Source organism: Euleptes europaea, chromosome 4, assembly GCF_029931775.1.
Source record: "Euleptes europaea isolate rEulEur1 chromosome 4, rEulEur1.hap1, whole genome shotgun sequence".
Lineage (NCBI taxonomy): Eukaryota > Metazoa > Chordata > Lepidosauria > Squamata > Sphaerodactylidae > Euleptes > Euleptes europaea.
Genome location: NC_079315.1, coordinates 5926637 through 5949606, shown reverse-complemented (window position 1 = coordinate 5949606; position 22970 = coordinate 5926637). Strand labels below are relative to the sequence as shown.

At 46.4% G+C, this 22970-nt stretch overlaps 1 protein-coding gene across 1 annotated transcript; it reads left to right on the top strand.

Moving 5' to 3' along the window:
- Positions 1-15328: 15328 nt before the first annotated feature.
- Positions 15329-16273, top strand: LOC130476842 (olfactory receptor 10R2-like). Its single transcript, XM_056848846.1, has one exon. The coding sequence runs from the start codon at positions 15329-15331 to the stop codon at positions 16271-16273; it is 945 nt and encodes a 314-aa protein (XP_056704824.1).
- The last annotated feature ends 6697 nt before the right edge of the window (positions 16274-22970 follow it).

Sequence of the window (22970 nt, the reverse complement as noted above, 5' to 3'; positions counted from 1 at the left end):
CCGTGCAATTTCCCTGCCTTCTTGCTACTGCTATGATTGATCTTTCTGGCTGTTGACTCCTGCCTGTTTTGACGACGCCTCTGAATACTGACCTTGGGAGATAGCAGAATCTTTGTTGCCTGCTCTGAAAGGGGCTAGATACCCACCACCACCCCGCACGTCTGAGGACTGCGGGCACCGCCCAGCCCTTGACCTACGCCGGCACAGCTTGCTTCCGCCACAAAAAGCAACTGCCTGGCTCCCAGCCATGATGGAGGATGAGACTGCAGCTGCTTTAACTACACTCTCATCAGAAAACCAAACGCTGAGAAGCCAATTAGCAGCCGTAACTGCTGATAACAGAGCTTTGCAAGATCAGTTCCAACAACTTCACCAGGCACTTGTAGCTGTGCAACAGCAGTTGGCTGCTATGGCAGTTGCTCCAGCGCAAGCCCTACCTGCAAGTAAATGCCCTGTGGCCTTGCCAGAGAAATTTGGAGGTAAACCAGCAGACTTTCCTTTGTTTCTGGCTCAGTGCAAGCTGTTTATGAAGGTGAGGCAGCATGATTTCCCCGATGAACAAACTAAGGTGGCCTTCATTTTAAGTCGGTTAAAGGACCAGGCAGCCAAATGGGCCACGCCCCTGCTTGTAGCAGACTCTCCTGTTTTGAGTAACTATGCTGCCTTCCTGGCACAATTTACGGCAGCCTACTCTGACTCACAGAAACTGGCAAGGGCCAACCGACAGCTCCATCGTTTGCAGCAAGGACAACAGTTTGTGGCTGCTTACACCGCTGAGTTCAGGCTTTTGGCACAGGACCTGGACTGGAATGATGGGGCTTTACGTGATCAGTACTTGGAGGGCCTGTCAGACCAAGTACTGGATGAAGTCACCCGGGTTGAGAGACCAGCTACCCTAGACTCCCTGATGACCCTGTGCTTGCAGATTGATGGGCGCCTGGAAGATAGAAGACTCACCAGGAGTGCTGGCCAGGGCCAGGGGACAAATCGGCTGCCTTTGCAGTCTCTTCCACCCACTGTACCGACACCCAGGCCAGCAACAGATGCTGGGGAGCCTATGCAACCAGGGGCCACCCGCCCATGGCTTACTGTGGTGGAGAAGGAGCGACGTCGCAAGGCCAATCTCTGCCTGTACTGTGGGGCCCCAGGCCACTTTGCCAGTGCTTGTCCTGCAAAGCAACCCCGGCCGGGAAACTCCAACTCCCAGGTGCCACTGGGCCTAGCTACCTGGGACGGACAGCAGAAACAGATGGCTCACTCTGGGGAGGACCTCGTCATGTCCTAGTCCCTGTGCGGTTGTGTCCTTCGGGGGGTCCCTGGATCCTGACTCATGCCTTGGTGGACTCCGGGGCGTCACGCTCCTACATGGACCGGACTTTTGCTAACCAGCACCAGATTCTCCTGGAGAACAAGGCTGTAGCTATCCCAGTGGAAGCCATTGATGGGAGGCCTCTGCGTTCTGGACCGGTTGCACAAGAAACCCGACCTTTGACCCTATGCATCCAGCATCATCAGGAAACCATACGTTTCGATATCGCACACATGCCACGATTCCCCTTGGTACTGGGAATGGACTGGCTGATGCTCCACAACCCAAGTATCAATTGGGTAGCACGGGAACTCCACTTCCAGGAACCATGTCCTCACCAAGGAACCCACTTGACGGTAGGGGTAGCTATGACCCCAGACACTTCAAGCCTCCCTGAGGTTTATAAGCCCTACCAGGACGTTTTTGACGAAAAGGGGGCAGACCAGCTCCCCCCTCATCGATCATTTGACTGTGGGATTGAATTGCAGCCTGGTGCACCGCTTCCTGTCTGTCGGCTGTATTCCCTGTCTGACCTGGAGCGAGCAGCCTTGAGAGACTTTCTGACCAAGAACCTACAGCGAGGGTTCGTTCGATCCTCATTATCCCCAACAGCAGCACCTGTTCTCTTCGTAAAGAAGAAGTGTGGGGAGCTTCAGCTGTGTAACGACTACCGTGCCCTGAACAAGATCACTATCAAGGACCGGTATCCCTTGCCCTTGATTTCTGAGCTTCTAGAACGGGTGAATGGTGCACGCGTGTTCACCAAACTCGACCTGAGGGGTGCCTACAACCGCATCCGTATCCGAGACGGGGATGAATGGAAAACCGCATTCAGCACCCGTTATGGCCACTATGAGTATCTGGTGATGCCTTTGTAATGCTCCTGCGGTGTTTCAGCGTTTCATCCATGAGGTGTTCCGGGATCTCCTAGACCAGTTCGTGGTTGTCTACTTGGATGACATCCTCATTTACTCATGGAACTTGGCCCAACATGTCACCCATGTTCAGATTGTTTTGCAACATCTGCGTGAACATCGGCTATATGCCAAGCTTGAAAAATGTGCATTCCACCAGACCACTATTGACTTCCTAGGACATCGCATCTCCCCTCAGGGCATTCAGATGGATCCTACCAAAGTGGACACCGTAGTGCAGTGGCAGCCGCCTCGAAACCATAAGGTTTCTCGGCTTTGCGAATTACTATCTTCAGTTCGTGCAGAATTATGCAGCCTTCGCAGAGCCACTGACTAGGTTGTTACGGCTGCGGGAGCCATTCCGCTGGGATGCAACAGCACAACAAGTATTCCAGGCCCTGAAAGCACGTTTCCTCGTGGACCCTATCCTGCAACATCCCAACCCTGATTTGCCATTTATAGTAGAAACTGATGCCTCCAGTACTGCTGTGGCTGCTGTGCTCTCCCAGCGGGTACAGCCTACCCAGCCACTCCAACCATGTGCCTTTTATTCCCGCCAACTGACTCCTGCAGAACAGAATTACACCATCTGGGAGAGGGAACTCCTGGCAATCAAAGTCGCTTTCGAGGTCTGGCGCCATCACCTTGAAGGGGCCTGGCACCCAGTCCAAGTCTGGACAGACCATAGGAACCTGGAACATTTGCAAACAGCACGTCGGCTGAATCAGCGGCAGATCCGGTGGTCACTGTTCTTCTCCCGGTTCAATTTCACGATTACATACATTCCAAGTACGCAGAACCGTCGGGCAGATGCTTTGTCCCGGAAACCGGAATACTGCACCCCTGCAGAATCGGAACCCCCTTTGGCAACGGTGTTGCCACTGACTGTATTTGCTGCAGGGACAGAGCAGCCCTCGCTACAGGCGCGTATTCAGCAGCAACAACTTCTTGATCCCTGGGCCCAGAATCAGAGGCAACTCCTGCAGAGAGATGACATGCCAGCAGGAGCCCAAATCACACTACAGCATGGGGTGCTCCTGCACCAGGGTCGGCTTTATGTACCTGCCGGTCCCCTCAGGGAGGAAACTCTCCACCTGTCCCATGATGTGGCGCCTGCCGGACACTTTGGACGGTACCGGACTCTACACCTCGCAACCCGTGAATTCTGGTGGCCCCGGATCCAAGCTGACATAGCCCGATATGTCAGCACCTGCGATACATGCTGCCGGGCCAAGGATCGTCCAGGCAAGCCAGCAGGCTTACTGCAACCCTTACCTACTCCACCTAGGCCATGGCACACGGTGTCCCTGGATTTTATTGTGGAATTGCCCAAGTCAGGGTCCTACACCTGCATACTGGTGGTGGTGGACTCCTTCACGAAAATGGCTCACTTCATTCCATGAATCGGTATCCCATCTGCTCGTGAGACCAGCCAACTGTATCTACACCATGTATTCCGGCTCCATGGCCTTCCTGAGTGCATAGTGTCGGATCATGGTACGCAATTCACCTCCCAATTCTGGCGGACTCTGCACTCCCTTCTAGGTACGAATCTGCACTTTTCCTCAGCCCACCACCCACAAACGGATGGGCAGACGGAACGAGTGAATGGCATTTTGGAACAATACCTCTGGTGTTACAGTAGCCATCAGCAAGACAACTGGGCAACCTTATTGCCCCTTGCTGAATTTGCATACAACAATGCAATACATTCCTCAACCCGGCAGACGCCCTTCCAGGCCAACTATGGCTACCATCCACGTCACTTACCCTCGATTCTGCCTTCTTCGTCAGTGCCCGCAGTGGATGCCCTCGTGCAGGAATTGACAGCCCAACACACCCTCCTACGGGAGCATCTTGACGAGGCGAAAGCCTCTTACAAGGCCAAAGCGGATTTGAAACGACAGCCAGGGGAGGAGCTGCAGGTCAGTGACCTGGTTTGGCTATCCACATGCCACCTCCGCAGCACACGGCCATCTCGGAAGCTGGATGCCTGATACATAGGTCCCCCATACAGGCCCAAATCAATCCCGTGGCTTTTCGATTAGACCTACCGCCAACGCTTCGAATTCATCCGGTGTTCCACCATTCCCTACTTGCACGGGCCCCTCCACCAGACCCACTCCGCTCAACCGCCGATGCCCCGCCTCCAGTTTGGGTTGATGACCATGAAGAATATGAAGTCGCTCAGATCCTTGATTCTCGGAGACGCCGGGGTCGTCTGCAGTATCTCATAGATTGGAAGGGGTATGGACCAGATGACCGCTCCTGGGAACTTGCTGAGCAGGTTCACGCCCATGTGTTAACCCGTGCCTTTCACATGGCCTACCCTCAGAAGCCGGCGCCCGGATTGCCGGGTGGGGGCCCTGGAGGGGGGATGGTGTCATGGGCCCTGCCTTTGGAGCTGAGGACCCGGAGGACTCTGAAGCTGAAGTGGAGGAACAGGTTGCCTCTGGGCCTTCAGTACCTCCATTGCAGTCAGTAGTACAGGAGCCTGAAACAACTCAGCAGGAACCACAGCTAGGCAGAGAGATGGAACAAAGGCAGACAGAAGCTACTCGTCCCCCAACTCCTGCAGTGGAAGCTGAGAATGGCAGCCGTCCAAGCTCACCTGAACCTGATAGGCATATCAGGACTCGCCAGCGTATAGTTTTGCAGGGTTGGCGAAGGAGTGCTTGCCTGGAAAGCCTAAGCAGACAGAGAACTGGTGCTGAGTCGTTGCAGAATGAAGCCTAGCTTGGAAGTGCACTGACTGATAAAGGCAGTGCAGGCACACTTTCACTTTGCGGAAGCAACCGTGCAATTTCCCTGCCTTCTTGCTACTGCTATGATTGATCTTTCCGGCCGTTGACTCCTGCCTGTTTTGATGACGCCTCTGAATACTGACCTTGGGAGATAGCAGAATCTTTGTTGCCTGCTCCGAAAGGGGCTAGATACCCCCCTCCACGTCTGAGGACTGCGGGCACCGCCCAGCCCTTGACCTACGCCGGCGCACCCTGTCAGAAGCATCCACTTGCAAGGTAAAAGGTTGGGAACAGTCGGGGTGAGCCAAGACGGGTCTGGTAGTAAACCGGCTCTTAAGCAGATCAAACACCGCCTGGCATCGGTCATCCCATGCTACCCGATAGTTAGCGGCAGTGGCCGCTTGGCCCCTCCCCTTGGTCCTAAGGAGTTCCGTGATCGGGAGGGCTATCTCAGCAAAATCTGGGATGAAACCCCTGTAGAAATTTGCGAAGCCCAGAAATTGTTGAACCTGTTTGCGGGTCCGGGGTGGTTCCCAATCCCGGACCGCCTGGACCTTCTCGGGGTCCATAATCAACCCATTGGGAGACACCACAAACCCAAGAAAAGTAAGTTCGTCTTGGTTAAAGGCACACTTGGACAGTTTGGCGTACAGGTGGTGTTCCCGCAGCCAGCACAAAACCTCCCGCACCAATTTCCGGTGTTCTTCCGGGTCTCGTGAATAAATTAAAATATCATCTAGGTATACGATGACCCCCTGAAAGAACAGATAATGCAAAATCTCGTTGATAAGTTGCATGAAGCAGGACGGAGCTCCAGACAACCCGAACGGCACTACTAAGAATTCAAAAAGCCCAAAGCAACACGAGAAAGCTGTTTTATCCTCATCCCCCTCCTTAATCCGGACCCGGTAGTAGGCCTCCGCCAAGTCCAGTTTAGAAAACACCCTGCCCTCTTGTAGCTGGCTGAGAAGGTCAGGGATGAGGGGGATGGGGTACGCGTTTGTTTCAGTAACTGCATTAAGCCCCCTATAGTCCACACATAACCGGAGGTCCGAAGTCCCCTTCTTCTTCATGAAGAAGCAGGGAGAGGAGAATGCAGCCTTGGACAGACGGATGAACCCCCTGGTCAGATTCTTATCCAGAAACTCCCTTAATACAGTCTTTTCCTGAGGGCTCATGGGGTAAACCCGAGCCTTGGAGGGCTTCATGTCTGCCGTTAACTCAATGGCACAGTCCGTGGTGCGATGAGGGGGTAGCAAGTCACAGTCCTTCTCCTCAAAGACTTCTGCAAAGTCCTGATATTCCAGGGGTAGCATTACAGGAATTGCCGTCGCGTCAGTCACCCTCCCCCCATCGGACATGTCCTCCCTGCAATGCCATCTGCATTGGGGGGACTCAAACACTACTTGGCGCTGTGCCCAGTCGATACTGGGATTGTGACCCGCCAACCAATTGCTTCCCAGAACCACCAGGTAAGCGATCCGAGGGGCTATGGTGAGGCTGATTTGCTCCCAGTGATCCCCCACCCCTAGCAACACAGGGTCAGAGTGCAAATGAACGGGGGGCCCCTGAAGATCCCTCCTGTCCATTTGACGGAAGCTCAAGGGCTGGTTCAACTCCACCGCCCCCAATTGTAATCAGTTAAATACGTCTTGGTCAATTAAAGTTCTGGAGCAACCAGAGTCCAAAATGCCCACTACTGCAACTGGATGCCCTCCCTGGGGATTCCTTAACACCACGGGCACCAGGAGAGTCTCCCCCTGGTCACTCACCCAGGTCGGAAGCCCTATCTGACACATCCTTCTGAGGTCGGTAAAATGAGTCTCCAGCTTGCTGGGGGTAAAGAGAAGATGACTGGGGAAGGCACTGGCAAACCACTCCATAAACACAGTCTGCCTAGTAAACGTCATGATATGATGTCACCCCATGGGTCAGAAATGACCCGGTGCTTGCACCAGGGATGTTTACCTTTTACCTGCGGGAGGGTAGAGTCATATATAACGTTTAAGGGGAGCTACTCGAGTCAAAGGGCGAAAACGCATGGTCGCTTTATCCTCCTTTAATCCTTGTTTCAGCCAGGATTCAGCCAGGATCGAATGCATGCATTTCACCTAATGTGCATTCGATCCTGGCCAAAACAGGGATTAAAGGAGGATAAAGTGACCATGCGTTTTCACCCAAAGTTAGAAAATGACCATCGAGGCTCCATGTAAGCAATGACCAAATGGGAGCTCTCACTGTGCTCAATCGAGGGAGTCGATCAAGGTGAGGTCACCTGGCTGTCATGCTTCTGTTGAAGTTTGCTGCATGCCTAGTTGAATATCACCATGGAGGGGAAACCAATTAGAGGGGAGGTTTGTCGGCTCCAAGTCAGATCATTTAACATGACCCTGGAGGGGAGATTCCCAAACATTCTCCCAATTCCTCCAGGAACTCATTACTAATGTGTGACCAGCTCTCAGTGACAACAAAACACCAAAGAGATAACATCCGATGGGATTTCAAAACTTGTTTACAATGCTTCATGCTTTATAAAAAACCATACCAAAAAAGGGATATTGTGCAAATTGCTGTCCTTTGAAATGGAATCCCACAATCTACCTCCGCGTAAGCATTCTGTTTTATATATTCCTTCTTGACCCACATAGGCAGTCTAGTTTCGATAGTGTTTTACATGAATCTCAAGCAGTTCGATATGCTTTGTAAAATGAATTTCAAATCTCAGTGGATGAATACTTGCTTTGCATGCAAATGGTACCAGCTTTTGTTTTTGGCACCATCAGTTAACAAGGGTCTCAAATAGCAGGTTTAAGAAAGATGTCCACAGATTATTTGGGAGAAAGTAGTCATGGGTACTATGTTGGGGACCCTTGCTGTAGGGATTTTACCTAGTTTCATGTTCATTAACAGGGACCCCAAACCAGATTTTGGTTCATTACTCTGGGTTCATTACTCTGCTGCTGCTGCTGCTGCTGCTGCTGCTTCTTCTTCTTCTTCTTCTTCTGCCAAAGAGCCACATGCAGCTCCTGAGCCAAACTAAGTATCACAGATATAAAGTCTCAGTTGACCGGCAGTATTATAGAATCATAGAGTTGGAAGGGACCACCAGGGTCATCTAGTCCAACCCCCTGCACAAGCAGGAATTTCACAACTACCTCCCCCCCACACCCCCAGTGACCCCTACTCCAGGCCCAGAAGATGGCCAAGACGCCCTCCCTCTCATGAACTGCCTAAGGTCATAGAATCAGCATTGCTGACAGATGGCCATCTAACCTCTGCTTCAAAACCTCCAGGGAAGGAGAGCCCACCACCTCCCGAGGAAGCCTGTTCCACTGAGGAACCGCTCTGACTGTTAGAAAATTCTTCCTAATGTCTAGATGGAAACCCTTTTGATTTAATTTCAACTCGTTGGTTCTGGTCCGACCTTCTTGGGCAACAGAAAACAACTTGGCACCCTCCTCTATATGATAGCTTTTCAAGTACTTGAAGATGGTTATCATATCCCCTCAAATGTGCAAGAAAATGTGTTAGAAATTTGTAAGAGTGTAATTGTTTCTTTCCAGATGCTACATCAACGAAACGAGAGAATCAAAGTAGGGTGACGGAATTTATCTTCATTGGATTTTCTAGTTACCCGGACCTGCAGGTCCCACTGTTTGTGGTGTTCTCCATCATGTACTTGGCCATTTTGGCTGGAAATATCATCATCGTTACAACAATAAGACGCGACTCCACCCTCCACACCCCCATGTACTTCTTCCTTGCCATGCTCTCCAGTTCAGAGATGTGCTACACTTTGGCCATTATCCCTAATATGCTTGTCAATATTCTAAGAGAAAAGGCAACTATTTTATTCATCGGTTGTGCTGTTCAGATGTATACATTCCTGGGTTTTGGAAGCACAAACTGTCTGCTTCTTACGGTGGTGGGGTATGACCGATATGTGTCCATATGCAAACCTTTACGTTACCCCATTCTGATGAATCAAAGACTCTGTACTAAACTAGTCATCTTTTCCGTAATAACGGGATTTCTTATTTCCGTATTCTATTCATTTTTTGTATTTACTTTGCCATTCTGTGGGCCAAATAAAATCCATCACTTCTTTTGTGATTTAGCACCCTTACTTAAACTAGCCTGTGCCCGGAATTATATAGGGGAAATTGTCATTTTTCTTTTTTGTGTTTTGGTAGTATTCTGTTTCCTTCTGATCCTTCTCTCGTATGTTTTAATCTTAAACGCAATCCTGAAAATCCCCACCACAGACGGGAAGCGGAAAGCCTTTTCGACTTGCGCCTCCCATCTGATTGTGGTGGTTGTGCACTTTGGTTGTGCTTCCATTATTTACCTGAGGCCCCAATCCAGGTACACTTTGAAGGAGGACATGCTGATCTCCGTCACCTACACGCTGGTGACTCCACTGTTGAATCCTGCCGTTTACAGCCTGAGGAACAAGGATGTCCAAATAGCACTGAAGAAATCCCTGGGCAAAAGTGCATGCAGCTGGAAGATGTGAGAAGTGTTTATGGCAGATGAAACAGTCTTGTCCTAAATCATACCTTAGAGGGAGACAGTGAATTATCACCTTGAACCCCCTTATTTTCACTGGGTGCTGGCATATTTGTAATTGCTTGTATTCTAGAAGTATCTGTCTGAACTCCTTGTGCTATTCTTGCAGTATAGGGTCAACTCAGCCTGCCTTCTTGTGGTTCCTGGAAGCATCTTGCAAAGACACTGGTCCCATACAGTATCCTGTGGGGGAACGGAAAAAATGTAAATGCAATAACTGTGACTTAATATATTAATAAGCAGGATTAAGGGGAGCCTTATGAAATGGAACTGAAGAAGGACATCGAAACGGGGTAACTCGAGAGAACTGTCTTCCAAATCCTTCTGCACACTCTCCTGGAATGACAAGCCATTAATTTGAACTGCTTGGAACTATAAGCTTCTTCCAAATTCTTCTAAACGCTCTCCTGGAGTGAAAAGTCATCAGTTTGAACTGTTCAGAACTATAAGCTTCAAAGAGCCTTGGAGCTCATGTTGTTTGTAGCTGATTTCTCCTCGTACCTGTATATATCTCAAAGATTAGATTCTCTTGTATGAACGATCTGATTGTGATATCATGTAATTGTATGATGATTCTGTTAAACAGAGGGTGACATGATATTGGAATTGAGGTTTTTGTTGCCATCTGTGTTGATTTTTTGTTTAGCTTTTACCTGGTAACAGAGGTGTCATGCTTTTGATAACCTCCATGTGGTGGCTGTAGATCTCCTGCTATTACAACTGGTCTCCAAGCGGTAGAAATCAATTCCCCTGGAAAAAAGGGCCGCTTTGGCAATTGGACTGTATGGTATTGAAGTCCCTCCCTTCCCCAAACCACGCCCTCCTCAGGCTTCACCCCCCAAACCTCCAGATATTTCCCAATCAGGAGCTGGCAACCCTAGCCATACTGGGCAGAAGCAGCTGGCAAGCCAAGTCATCAGGCCTCATTGTGATTAATTGCTCAATAAAGTCTGGTGTGTTCTACAGTTCTGTCCCTGTTTGTGAGAGGATGAGATTGGCTCCATGTCTTTATGAACTCACAACCTCACGCCCTGGCTCTGAAAGCTGACCTCAGCCCCTTCAGATTCCAGGTGGTCAAGGTGCGGTTCATTTAATAACAAGATTGAGAGCTTTTCCTTCCCAAAGGGTTATCTGTCCAGCTTCTGGTTCATATCTGGGGGAGATGTACTCCCCAACAAGCACGGTCTCACTCGTCAGCTTTATAAAAATCAAAGTTTATTTTCCGGACACAGAAGAATGGAAAGAAAAATTAATGGAATGTGCAATTCTGGCAAAAACGACCAGAATGATAAATATAAGCAATGACACAAATCTTGTGCAGTTTCATGGAAAATGGAAATTATTCTACAAATGTTGAGGCCCAATGTTAACAAAAGCAAAACAAGAGAGTAGATATTTAATTCAATTTCATATTTAAATAATTATTTTGATTGCAGAGATATTAAATATGTTTGATAGATGTGATAAGGCAATCATTTTTGAGCATACTATATGATTAGTAACACTTAAATGTGTGGTTGTTGTTTTTTTACTACTTGGGTAACTAGTTGATAGAGAGCCCCGTGGCGCAGAGTGTTAAGCTGCAGTACTGCAGTCCAAAATCTGCTCACGACCTGAGTTCGATCCCGGCAGAAGTCGGTTTCAGGTAGCTGGCTCAAGGTTGACTCAGCCTTCCATCCTTCCGAGGTCGGTAAAAAGAGTACCCAGCTTGCTGGAGGTAAAGGGAAGATGACTGGGGAAGGCACTGGCAAACCACCTCGTAAACACAGTCTGCCTAGGAAATGTCGGGATGTGACGTCACCCTATGGGTCAGGAATGACCCGGCGCTTGCACAGGGGACCTTTACCTTTACCTTTTTTTTAACTAGTTGATAGTACAATGGCGCTGAATAGTATGGCAATGCAATATGTTTGACTTATTTCTATATGTTTGTCCCTTCAATTGCATTGTGGATACCCCTGTTTTCCCCCTTTTTCCTTTTGTATCCCTCCTTTTATAAAATAAAATAAAAATTTGGACAGGTAGTAAAGAGTAGGAGTCCAGTAGCACCTTAAAAACCAACAACATTTCTGGCAGGGTGTAAGCTTCTGTGAGTCACAGCTCCTTTCTTCACATATCTGAAGAAGGGAGCTGTAACTCACAAAAGCTCATACCCTGCCAGAAATTGTGTAAGTCTTTAAGGTGCTACTGGACTCTTGCTTTTTTCCTGAAGAAGTGAGCCATGACTCATGAAAGCTCATAACCAGAAATTTTGTTAGTCTTTTAAGGTGCTACTGGACTCTTGCTCTTTTCTAATGCTACAGACAAACACGGCTACCCATTGTGATCTAGCATTTGGGGGGTTAAAGCAGCTGCAGCAATGCGGCGCTTCCGGGGGTTAAACCCGGAAGTGACGCAATCACGTTGTGTGTGGCTGAGCGCATGTGCGGTCCCTGCTCTGGAGCAGCCTGGGGTGGGCAATTGCCCACCAAAACTACCCACCTGGCAACCCCATTTGTCCGATTAGTGGGTGTTGCCAGGGTGGATCCTGGCATGCTTGGTATGCCGTCTGGGCCTTGATGAGGGGTGGGTGTTTTCCCACTGCAGAATGTCCCTGGGGAATGGGGCAGCCCCAGGGTTACACTGGTAGTTGGGCATCTTGGCAGCCCTCAGGATTGCGCTACCCATTGTCCAACAACTGGAGAGGCCTTGGAGTCCCAGGTAGACAGGCATATTATAAAACCCAGTTTGTTGCATGCTTAGTGGCTTGTTATTGGGGACAGAAACAAATCAGAGTGGCCTATCCAACTCAGAAGGGTCGGATCCTACCCAAATTAGTTAATGGGATCCTGGAGGGGAGATTTCTTTGTTGTTTCCATGATTCCTAAAGGAACATGTTACATCTTTCCAGCTCTCATTGACAATGTGATGGCTAATGAGTTTAAACTTTCAAATACCATAGAGGTGATATCCTATGGGATTTAGAAACTTGTTTACAATGCATCATGCTTTATAAAAGCCATATAAAAGAAGGATATTGTGGCAAATCGCTCCCCATTGGAATGGAATCCTGCAGTTTACCTCCACGTAAGCATTCTGTTTTATACATTTCTTCTTGATTCATAAGTGTGGTCTCAGTTTTATAGTGTTTTGTATGAATCTCAAGCAAAAAGGTCCTCTATATGCTCTGTCATGCTAGGAAAAGTTGAGGGCAGCAGGAAAAGAGGAAGACCCAACAAGAGATGGATTGACTCAATAAAGGAAGCCACAGCCTTCAATTTGCAAGATCTGAGCAAGGCTGTCAGAGATAGGACATTTTGGAGGACTTTCATTCATAGGGTCGCCATGAGTCGGAAACGATTTGACGGCACTTAACACACACACACACATATGCTCTGTAGATTGAAGTTCTATGCTTAGTAGCAGGACACCTGCTTTGCATGTAGAAGGTTCCCGCTACTGTGCCTGATACCATCAGTTAAGAAGGATTTTAGGTAGCAGGGTTGAGAAAGACCTACACAGACAGCTTGGGAGAAACTGCTACAGCGATTCAGAATAGACAACAGTCAATAGATCAATAGATCAAGATTGTGATTCGAAGGCACATTCAGAGTGGGCAGCCATTGCTTTGTGAGGCAGGTCTCTGGTTAATAGTCCAGAACGACAGGAGATGACTGACACTTAGAGATAACTAACAGATCGAGCGGTTCCTCAGTGGTAACTAACAGTTCGAGCGGTTCCTCTGGGCGTGGAGTAGGGGTCACTGGGGGTGTGGGGGGGGAGGTAGTTGTGAAATTCCTGCATTGTGCAGGGGGTTGGACTAGATGACCCTGGTGGTCCCTTCCAACACTATGATTCTATGATTTCCTTGTGAATAGTCTTGGTGCATTCAGGGCAGCTGAGGACTACCATGCCCCCACCCCGGACAAAGATTCCATCTGCTCCCCTCAAGGATCCTGATCCAATACAAAAACCTTAATAAAACAAATCACTAGGCTTCCTGATACCATGAACAGAATAATAATTGTCCATTAGTTAAGAAGGAAAGGTAAGAAATATGGGATAGGGTTTTACATATGAATTACACTGTGCAGATAGCGATAGGGTACGGTGCAAAAACAAATAAATAAATGAGCAGGGAGAATCCGAGGCAGAGTGCACAATAAATGAAATACAGATGAGACACAAATTCCCTGGAAATAAGCCACGTTAAATGAAGTGAGACCTCTCTCAAAAAGTACTCCGCTGAAAAACAAATTAAAAATAGTTAACAAATTTCTGCTGCTCCCTTAAGATCACATCTGTCCTTTCCATCATGCCATTGACATGTTCATGGAATCATAGAATCATAGATTTGGAAGGGACCACCAGGGTCATCTAGTCCAACCCCCTGCACAATGCAGGAAACTCACAACCATCTCTCCTCCACACCCCAGTGGCCCCTACTCCATGCCCAGAAGATGGCCAAGATGCCCTCCCCCCCATGAACTGCCCAAGGACATAGAATCAGCATTGCTGACAGATGGCCATCTAGCCTCTGCTTAAAACCCTCCAGGGAAGGAGCACTTACCACCTCTCGAGGAAGCCTGTTCCACTGAGGAACTGCTCTAACTGTTAGAAAATTCTTCCTAATGTCTAGATGGAAACTCTTTTGATTTAATTTCAACCCGTTAGTTCTGGTCCAACCTTCTGGGGCAACAGAAAACAACTCGGCACCATCCTCCATATGACAGCCCTTCAAGTACTTGAAGATAGTTATCATATGTTTGTACAGGAGACCCAGCTCATCCCTGAAAACCAGCTGGTGGGATGAATTAATAAGCAACACTTAGAAATATAGATTTTGCCCTTGAGGTTCCTTTACAGTGAGGGCCACATGGATTTCTCCTTGCTGAAATGTTATTGCCGGAGAAAATCAGCCCTACTCCCCCACTGAATAGATGAGGAACCAATTGTGAGTATCAATTAATTGGCACCTTTACAATTTGTCAGAGTGTAATGGTTTCTTTGCAGATTCATCAGTTTCCATAGTAGCAAATTGTCCATAACAACAATGACTCATCAGTTTCCAAAGCCCACAGAAGACGGGATCTCCAGATATCTCCTCATTTCGCTTTCTGGAAAAAGCTTCCTCATTCTCACTAAAGGATGGTCTTTCAAAGTAAATCCGTAGTTCGACGCTAAACATAAGTTGAATGTCAACTTATGGAAACTGATGAGTCATTTTGTCGTGGACACTTTTGAACTTACCTGATTTCCACCAATGGTCCATCATCTTTGCTTTATTTCAATATACCTGCAAAAAGAAATATTGTAAATCTATGGTTTATATGTACTTACCTAGTTGGTGTTTTGTATTCAGTTATAAGTTTTAGATGAACAACAGTGGTGCTCTTGTGTGAGACAATGGGAGTCTCATTTTTCTGCGCAGTAAGTCTCCGGTAAGCAAGCACCAGGTCACTCCTGACCCATGGGGTGACGTCACATCCCGACGTTTCCTAGGCAGACTTTGTTTGCGGGGTGGTTTGTCAGTGCCTTCCCCAGTCATCTTCCCTTTACCCCCAGCAAGCTGGGTCCTCATTTTACCGACCTCGGAAGGAGGGAAGGCTGAGTCGACCTTGAGCTGGCTACCTGAACTCGGCTTCTGTCGGGATCAAACTCAGGTCATGAGCAGAGCTTGGACCACAGTAGTGCAGCTTACCACTCTGCGCCACGGGGCTCCTGGGTAAAATGTTAGCTTGTGGTTAATAGGCCATTTGTCATCATACTGGTTAATTATTACTTACATGGTATTCTTTGCAGATTCCACGTCGATGGGCCATGAGAATCAAAGTGTGGTGACAGAATTCATCTTCACTGGGTTTTCCAGTTTCCCAGACCTGCAGGTCCCGCTGTTTGTGGTGTTCTCCCTCATGTACTTGGCTATTCTGGCGGGAAATATCATCATCGTTGTTACAATAAAGCATGACTCCAGTCTCCACAACCCCATGTACTTCTTCCTCGCTGTCCTCTCTGGTTCAGAAATCTGCTACACTCTTACCATCATCCCCAATATGCTTGTCAATCTTCTAAGAGAAAAGGCAACTATTTTGTTTGTTGGCTGTGCTGTTCAGATGTGTTTGTTCCTGGGCTTTGCTTGCACAGACTGTATGCTCCTCACGGTGATGGGGTATGACCGATACGTGTCCATATGTAAACCTTTACATTATCCAAATCTGATGAACCCGAGCTTCTGTACTAAGCTGGTTGTCTTTTCGGTAACAACCGGTTTCCTTTTTTCTACCGTGGAGACATATTTCATATTTACCTTGCCGTTCTGTGGGTCGAATAAAATCCATCATTTCTTTTGTGATTTAGCACCTTTGCTTGAGTTGGCCTCTGGCCGAAATTATATAGGGGAAATTGTCATTTTTGTCATTTGTTTCTTGGTGGTGGTTTTCTCATTCCTTCTGGTCATTCTCTCATATCTTTTAATCTTAAACACAATACTGAAAATCCCCACAGCAGAGGGTAAGCGCAAGGCATTTTCAACTTGCGCCTCCCATCTCATTGTGGTTGTTGTGCATTTTTTATGCGCTTCCATTATTTACCTGAGGCCCCAATCCAGGTACACGTTGAATGAGGACACGCTGATCTCCGTCACGTACACACTGGTGACTCCGCTGCTGAACCCTGTCGTTTATACCTTGAGGAACAAGGACGTCCAAATAGCTCTCAGGAAATCCCTGGGCAGATGCACATGCAGCCGGAAGATGTGAGAGGCACATATGGATCATGGAAGATGAAATGTGGTGTAAAATTAACTTTAGGGGGAAACTGAGAGTTATCATCTTGAGGAGGAATGATGGAGCAGAATTAATATTTGATACTGTATAGAGAACAAATGCTTTTGACAATACTGTAGTGTTTTTCTAATATGCATCTATGAACTATTAAAACGGTGTTCAGAATAAGGAACCGTTTAGTTTTTAAAAACCATTTCTGATCTCTATGCTTTGTTAAAATGGGAAAACAAGTTGGAAATAAGAACATTCTCTTGTAAATGAAATTCTTTTAAAAAACTCCTTTTTATTATTATTTTTATAATAAAACACATTCAACTCACATACAACATACACTTCTCCGACTCCATATCTGTAACAAGTTCCTTATCAACTACCCAAGAGAGTGGAATTGATACATTCTGTGTCATCTGATATGAATCTTTAAATCTACACAAACATCTAATTCTTTAGCAAAACAAACATGTAAACATTTGTTCTCTAAACTACATAGAGAGCCAGAGTGGTGTAGTGGTTAAGAGCGGTGGTTTGGAGCAGTAGAGTCTGATCTGGAGAACCGGGTTCAATTCCCCGCTCCTCCCACATGAGCGGTGGAGGCTAATCTTGTGAACTGGATTTGTTTCCCCACTCCTGCTCATGAAGCCAGCTGGGTGACCTTGAGCTAATCACAGCTCTCTCAGCCCCACCTACCTCACAGGGTGTCTGTTGTGGGGTGGGGAAGGGAAGGTGATAGTAAGCCGGTTTGAGTCTCCCTTAAGTGGTAGAAAAAGTCGGCATATAAAACCCAACTCTTCTTCTGTATTTTTTTATCTTATTTAAGATGTACCTATTACTGAACATGACAATCAAAATGTCTATACTATCATTAAAACCAAATATTTCTTAATATCAAACCTAATGTCGAATATCTGTATCTATACAACATCTAATATAATCAGCACAGTCTCTAGTGATAGTTAAGATCTGTGTGTGTGTGTGTATGTGTGTGTGTGTATATATATATATGTTTGTTAGTAAAAAATTATCTAGAATTATTTTATATAATAACACTTTTCTTTCTACACCTCTACACATTAATAATTTTGTTACATAATCAAAATACATCTTCCATTTCTTCTGCAATTCCTTGGCCGATCTTCCGTTCACCATTTTTGTCAGTTTGGCCATCACTGCATATTCTGCTAGTTTTTCTAGCAAACTATCAATTGAAGGTATTACTTCTGATTTCCAGTTAAAAGCGATTGTCACTCTTGCAGCTGTTAATGAAATTGTGAGCCTGAAGCACCAAAGACAAAGATGTTCTTAAAAATCCTTGCAGTAAACCCAGATGCCTGGCCCATGTGCAGAATCTTGCTTCTGCAAACATCCCCCGTCTGTAAGAGGAACTGAAGGGGTAACTGTAGGGGAGGGGCAGTGGCTCAGTGGTAGAGCATCTCCTTGGCAGGCAGAAGGTCCCAGGTTCAATCCCCGGCATCTCCAGTTAAAAGGACTAGGCAAGTAGGTGATGTGAAGGACCTCTGCCTGAGTTAAATTGTGGAACTCCCTGCCCCAAAGTGTGGTGATGGCTGCCAACTTGGAAGGCTTGAAGAGGGGAGTGGACATGTTCATGGAGGAAAGGGGTATTCATGGCTACTAGTTAAAATGGGTACTAGTCCTGATGCATACCTATTCTCTCCAGGATCAGAGGAGCATGCCTATTATCTTAGGTGCTGTGATACACAGGCAGGATGCTGCTGCTGCAGTTGTCTTGTTTGGGGGCTTCCTGGAGGCACCTGGTTGGCCACTGTTTGAACAGACTGCGGGACTTGATGGGCCTTAGTCTGATCCAGCAGGGCTTTCCTTATGTTCTTATGAGACCCTGGAGAGCCGCTGCCGGTCTGAGTAGACAATACTGACTGATGGACCAAGGGTCTGATTCAGTATAAGGCAGCTTCATGTGTTCATATCATCAACTGTGTGTTGCTCGTGAGGTTTTCCCACTGCTGCCAATTTATTTGTGCAATTTTGAGGCAACACACATTTTTCAATCTTCTTCGTCTCTCTTGACCCACTTACCTTATGTATTCTGATGATATTTTTGCCATCATTAGAAGTGGTGGTGTTTCTTCTTCTTGGTTTTGTGGAAGGGCTTAATGGTCTCCATCCCTCCATGAAATCTCCCCATTGTTCTGTTGCAGGCACATGCTATTTTAGCCTAAAAGGACATATATTTATGCAACATCTGCTAAGTAAAAGCTAGTTTCATGTTAGTAACTGGCCAGCAGAAAACCTCCATGCTTTAGTTTCATAGCTGGCCAGAAGCAGAAGAGGGCAGGCCGCCAAAGACCTCCGTTGTAATATCAACATCCAGATGAGAAAAGTTTTGTTCCTTTTAAATCTTGGATGCCTGCCTAAAAGGGGAGGGGTAATTGAAATGCCTCGTATGGAAGGTTTACTACCTTGGTCCCCATATTCTTTAACCTTCTCACCATAAATTTTGTGATGGGGTTGACGTTGATGACCTGATTGTCACTATCAGTAGACCTTTCATCTGGTCTTTGAGAATCTTGAAAACTGGTGGAAGATATTAACTGAAGGTCTATAAAAGAAACTTTATAAGGTATAATCCTTATAAGGTGAAAGCCTTATACGGAGAATACATCAAGGTTTAACATTGTTTTGAGAAAGTAATGAAAAGACGCCATATAAGGAAGATCATAGATTAGCTTCCCCATGAAAAAGAGTATAAAAGGAGCCTGAATTTGTTTAGAATTTAGAGATCTAGTTGAGGTCTCTCGGGTGATGGTGGTAATGTATGAAAATGTATAAGTAATGATCTGTATACTCTGTGCAATTCTCTGTAATAGTCTGTTTGTGACTCTGCATAAAAAATTATGTTATTCTCCGTACGTGCGTTGAACCTGCTTTTAATATCTTGAACCAAGCAATGGAAAGAATCTCCAAGATTCAAACTGTTGCCTCTTTACCCTAGAGGCTATTTCTGTCAAGGAACCATACTTGTCAGTCAGGTATACATCCTATAGATCTAGCCATCAGATAGCGGTAACAGAGCCCAGTACAGTTTAGATACCAGTGAAATAGTAGCTCTAGACACAGGTCTTTGAGGGATGTTTGCAGGTTAGACCATATAATAAACCCACTGACAAGAATCCTTTCCTGCACTACATGAGCCATCGTCCACTCCTTTGCTGCAACAACTCTTTTTTGCATGTTAAATGTTACACTGCATGTTCAACAATATACACCCATGAGTCAGAAATACGGGCAAAGAAATTTCTCAAGCATGGGTATCTCAACAGGGTCATTTCATTGGCCAGAAGTAGGGCCAATTGCTTAAAAAGACACCTAGACCTGAGAAATAGGGTTGCCAGGTCCCTCTTTGCTACCAGCGGGAGGTTTTTGGGGTGGAGCCTGAAGAGGGAGGGGTTTGGGGAGGGGCAGGACTTCAATGTCATAGAGTCCAATTGCCAAAGCAGCCATTTTCTCTAGGTGAACAGATCTCTATTGGCTGGAGATCGGTTGTGATCGCAGGAGATCCCACACTAGTACCTGGACATTAAGAACTCTACTCCACCCCTATATAATTTATACAGTAAAATAAAACATGTAGAATCATAGGATCATAGAGTTGGAAGGGGTCACCAGGGTCATCTAGTCCAACCCCCTGCACAGTGCAGGAAATTTACAACTGCCTTCCCCCCACACCCCAGTGACCCCTACTCCATGCCCAGAAGATGACCAAGATGTGTTCCCTCTCATGAACTGCCTAAGGTCATAGAATCAGCATTGCTGACAGATGGCCATCTAGCCTCTGCTTAAAAACCTCCAGGGAAGGAGAGCTCACCACCTCCCAAGGAAGCCTGTTCCACTGAGGAACTGCTCTAACTGTTAGAAAATTCTTCCTAATGTCTAGACGGAAACTCTTTTGATTTAATTTCAACCCGTTGGTTCTGGTCAGACCTTCTGGGGTAACAGAAAGCCACTCGGCACCCTCCTCTCTATGACAGCCCTTCAAGTACTTGAAGATGGTTATCATATCCCCTCTCAGTCTCCTCCTCAGGCTAAACACATTTGAAACACACAAACAGAGAGGAGGGCTAATAAGAGTTAGTGACGGAATGAGAAAGTGAACAAAAAGCCCTCTCCCACTGGCAGAAAACAATGATAGAAGGAGACATATTTAATCTCCCTGGGAGGGAACTCCAAAGTTTTGGTGCCAAGAGACTGAGAAGGCCATTTCTTTGCTTGACACCTTTCTAGCCTCATATATCAGGGACACCCAAAGCAGGGCCTCTGATAAGGGGAGCAGGTGGTCCTTAAGGTCTTCTGGCCCCAAGCCATATAGGTAGGGTTGCCAGCCTCGAGATGGGGCCTGGAGGTCTCCCAGAATTATAGCTGATCTCCAGGTGACAGAGATCAGTTCCCCTGGAGAAAATGGCAGCTTTGGAGGCAGACTCTATGGCATTATACCCCTTTTGAGATCAACTTGTCCAGGCTCCACATCCAGATCTCCAGGAATTTCCCAACCCAGAGTTGGCAACCCTACAGATAGGGCTTAAAAGGTCAATACCAGCATCTTGTCAGGGATGCTCTAGGCTGATCCTGCATTAAGCAGGGGGTTGGACTAGTTGGCCTGTATGGCCCCTTCCCACTCTATGATTCTATTATTCTTTTCTTCCATGTCCGAGTGCACCAACATGTCATCCACACATGAAAACACACGATCTCATGATTCTGGTTTCAGTCAAGCCCACATCTGAACCATGTATGCGTGGCAAATGCTAGGACTTCAGTGAAAACCTTGTGGAGTCCTTTAAAAAATGTCCTGTTGGCCATGGAACATGAGAGCAAATTTTTACCAGCAGGATTCATGCAAATGGATAGAATAGAATGCATTAGCCTAGTCCAGATGTTACCAGGGCTTGCTCCATATGACCCTGGAGGGGAGATTTCTCAACTATTTCCCTGATTCCTCAAGGAACTTATTATTTGTGCAAGCTCTCATTGACAGCGATGGCTAATTAGTTTTAAATGATGACATAATATCTTACAGGATTTAGAAATTTGTTTACATTGCTTCTTTCTTTATATAAGCCATAAAAAAAGAAAGCTATTGTGGCAAATTGCTGCCCTGTGGAATGGAATCTGACGGTTTACCTCCACATAAGAATGCTACCTTTTATAGTCCTTCTTGGCTCATAAAGGTAATCCGGATTCAATAGTGTTTTATGTGAATCTCAAGCCAAAAGGCACTCTGAATGGCTTTGTACATGGAAGCTCAAAGCTCAGTGACTGAATACATTTTTGGGTGCAAAAGGTTCCAGCTTCCATTCCTGACACCATCAGTTAAAAAGCATGTTAACTAGGAGGGCTGAAAAAGGCCTCCACAAATGACTTGGAAAAACTGCTGCAGGGATATGGAACAGACAACAGTCAGTAGATCATTGGACTGATTCAAAGGCAGATGAAGAGAGCTTTGCTAGGCAGATTGCCGGTGAACCATCCAGTCTTGGTGAATTATTCACCTGTTGGATCTTGAAGAACGTGATGGCCCTTTAATATTTGAAGGGACTAGAGATGGTGACTAACAGCTCATCGGGTAGAGCTGACTTCAGAGGTAAACTCTACCACCCACAGGGAATAATGGAGCCATTCTTCCCTCTGTGTGGTAGAAAGGCCATGGGCCAGCGTGGTGTAGTGGTTAAGAGCAGTGGTTTGGAGCGGTGGACTCTGATCTGGAGAACCAGGTTTGATTCCTCACTCCTCCACATGAGCAGCGAATGCTAATCTGGTGAACCAGGTTGGTTTCCCTGTTCCTACAAATGATGCCAGCTTGGTGACTTGGGCTAGTCACAGTTCTATTAAGAGCTCTCTCAGCCCCACCTATCTCACAGCATGTGAAAGGGGAAGGGAAGGTGATTGTAAGCCGGTTTGATTCTGCCTTAAGTGGTAGAGAAAGTTGGCCTATAAAAACCAACTCCTCCTCCTCCTCCTCCTCCTCCTCCTCCTCCTCCTCTTCTTCTTCTTCTTCTTTGATTTGGATTGTTAACTATGCAGGCATCCTTTCAGACTTTGCAGTACCTTTCCTAACATGGGGAACCTGGTCCTCAGTGTGGTTTTAAATAGCTTTCGAGCATCATCCAGGAATTTTAGTTTTAATGTTAATTAACAGGGACATCAGACCAGATGTTTAATTCACCATAAGAATTATGGTTAAACATGTAGTTAAACAGGGTGTATTGTATTGTATTACATTACATTACATTACATTATATTATATTATATTATATTATATTATATTATATTATATTATATTATATTATATTATATTATATTACATTATATTATCTGATGAAAGGGACCTTTGACTGTTGAAAGCTTATGCCCAGAAATCTTGTTTGTCTCTAAGCTGCTACTGGACTTGAATATAACTATTATATATTATACTTCTCAATCCACCAGAGGTTTTTTTTATTAAGGATTCACTGAGGATTCCAGTTTTTTTATGTATTACCCAAGATCCATAAGGAGAGATTTCCCCCACCTGGAAGACCCTTTGTATCAGGTATTGGTTCTCTTTTTAAGCTTTTAGAGCATCATGTTCATTCCTTTTGGGACTGTTTAATGGCTATGCATATCTTAAATTGAGGACACCACACATTTTATCCAAGGT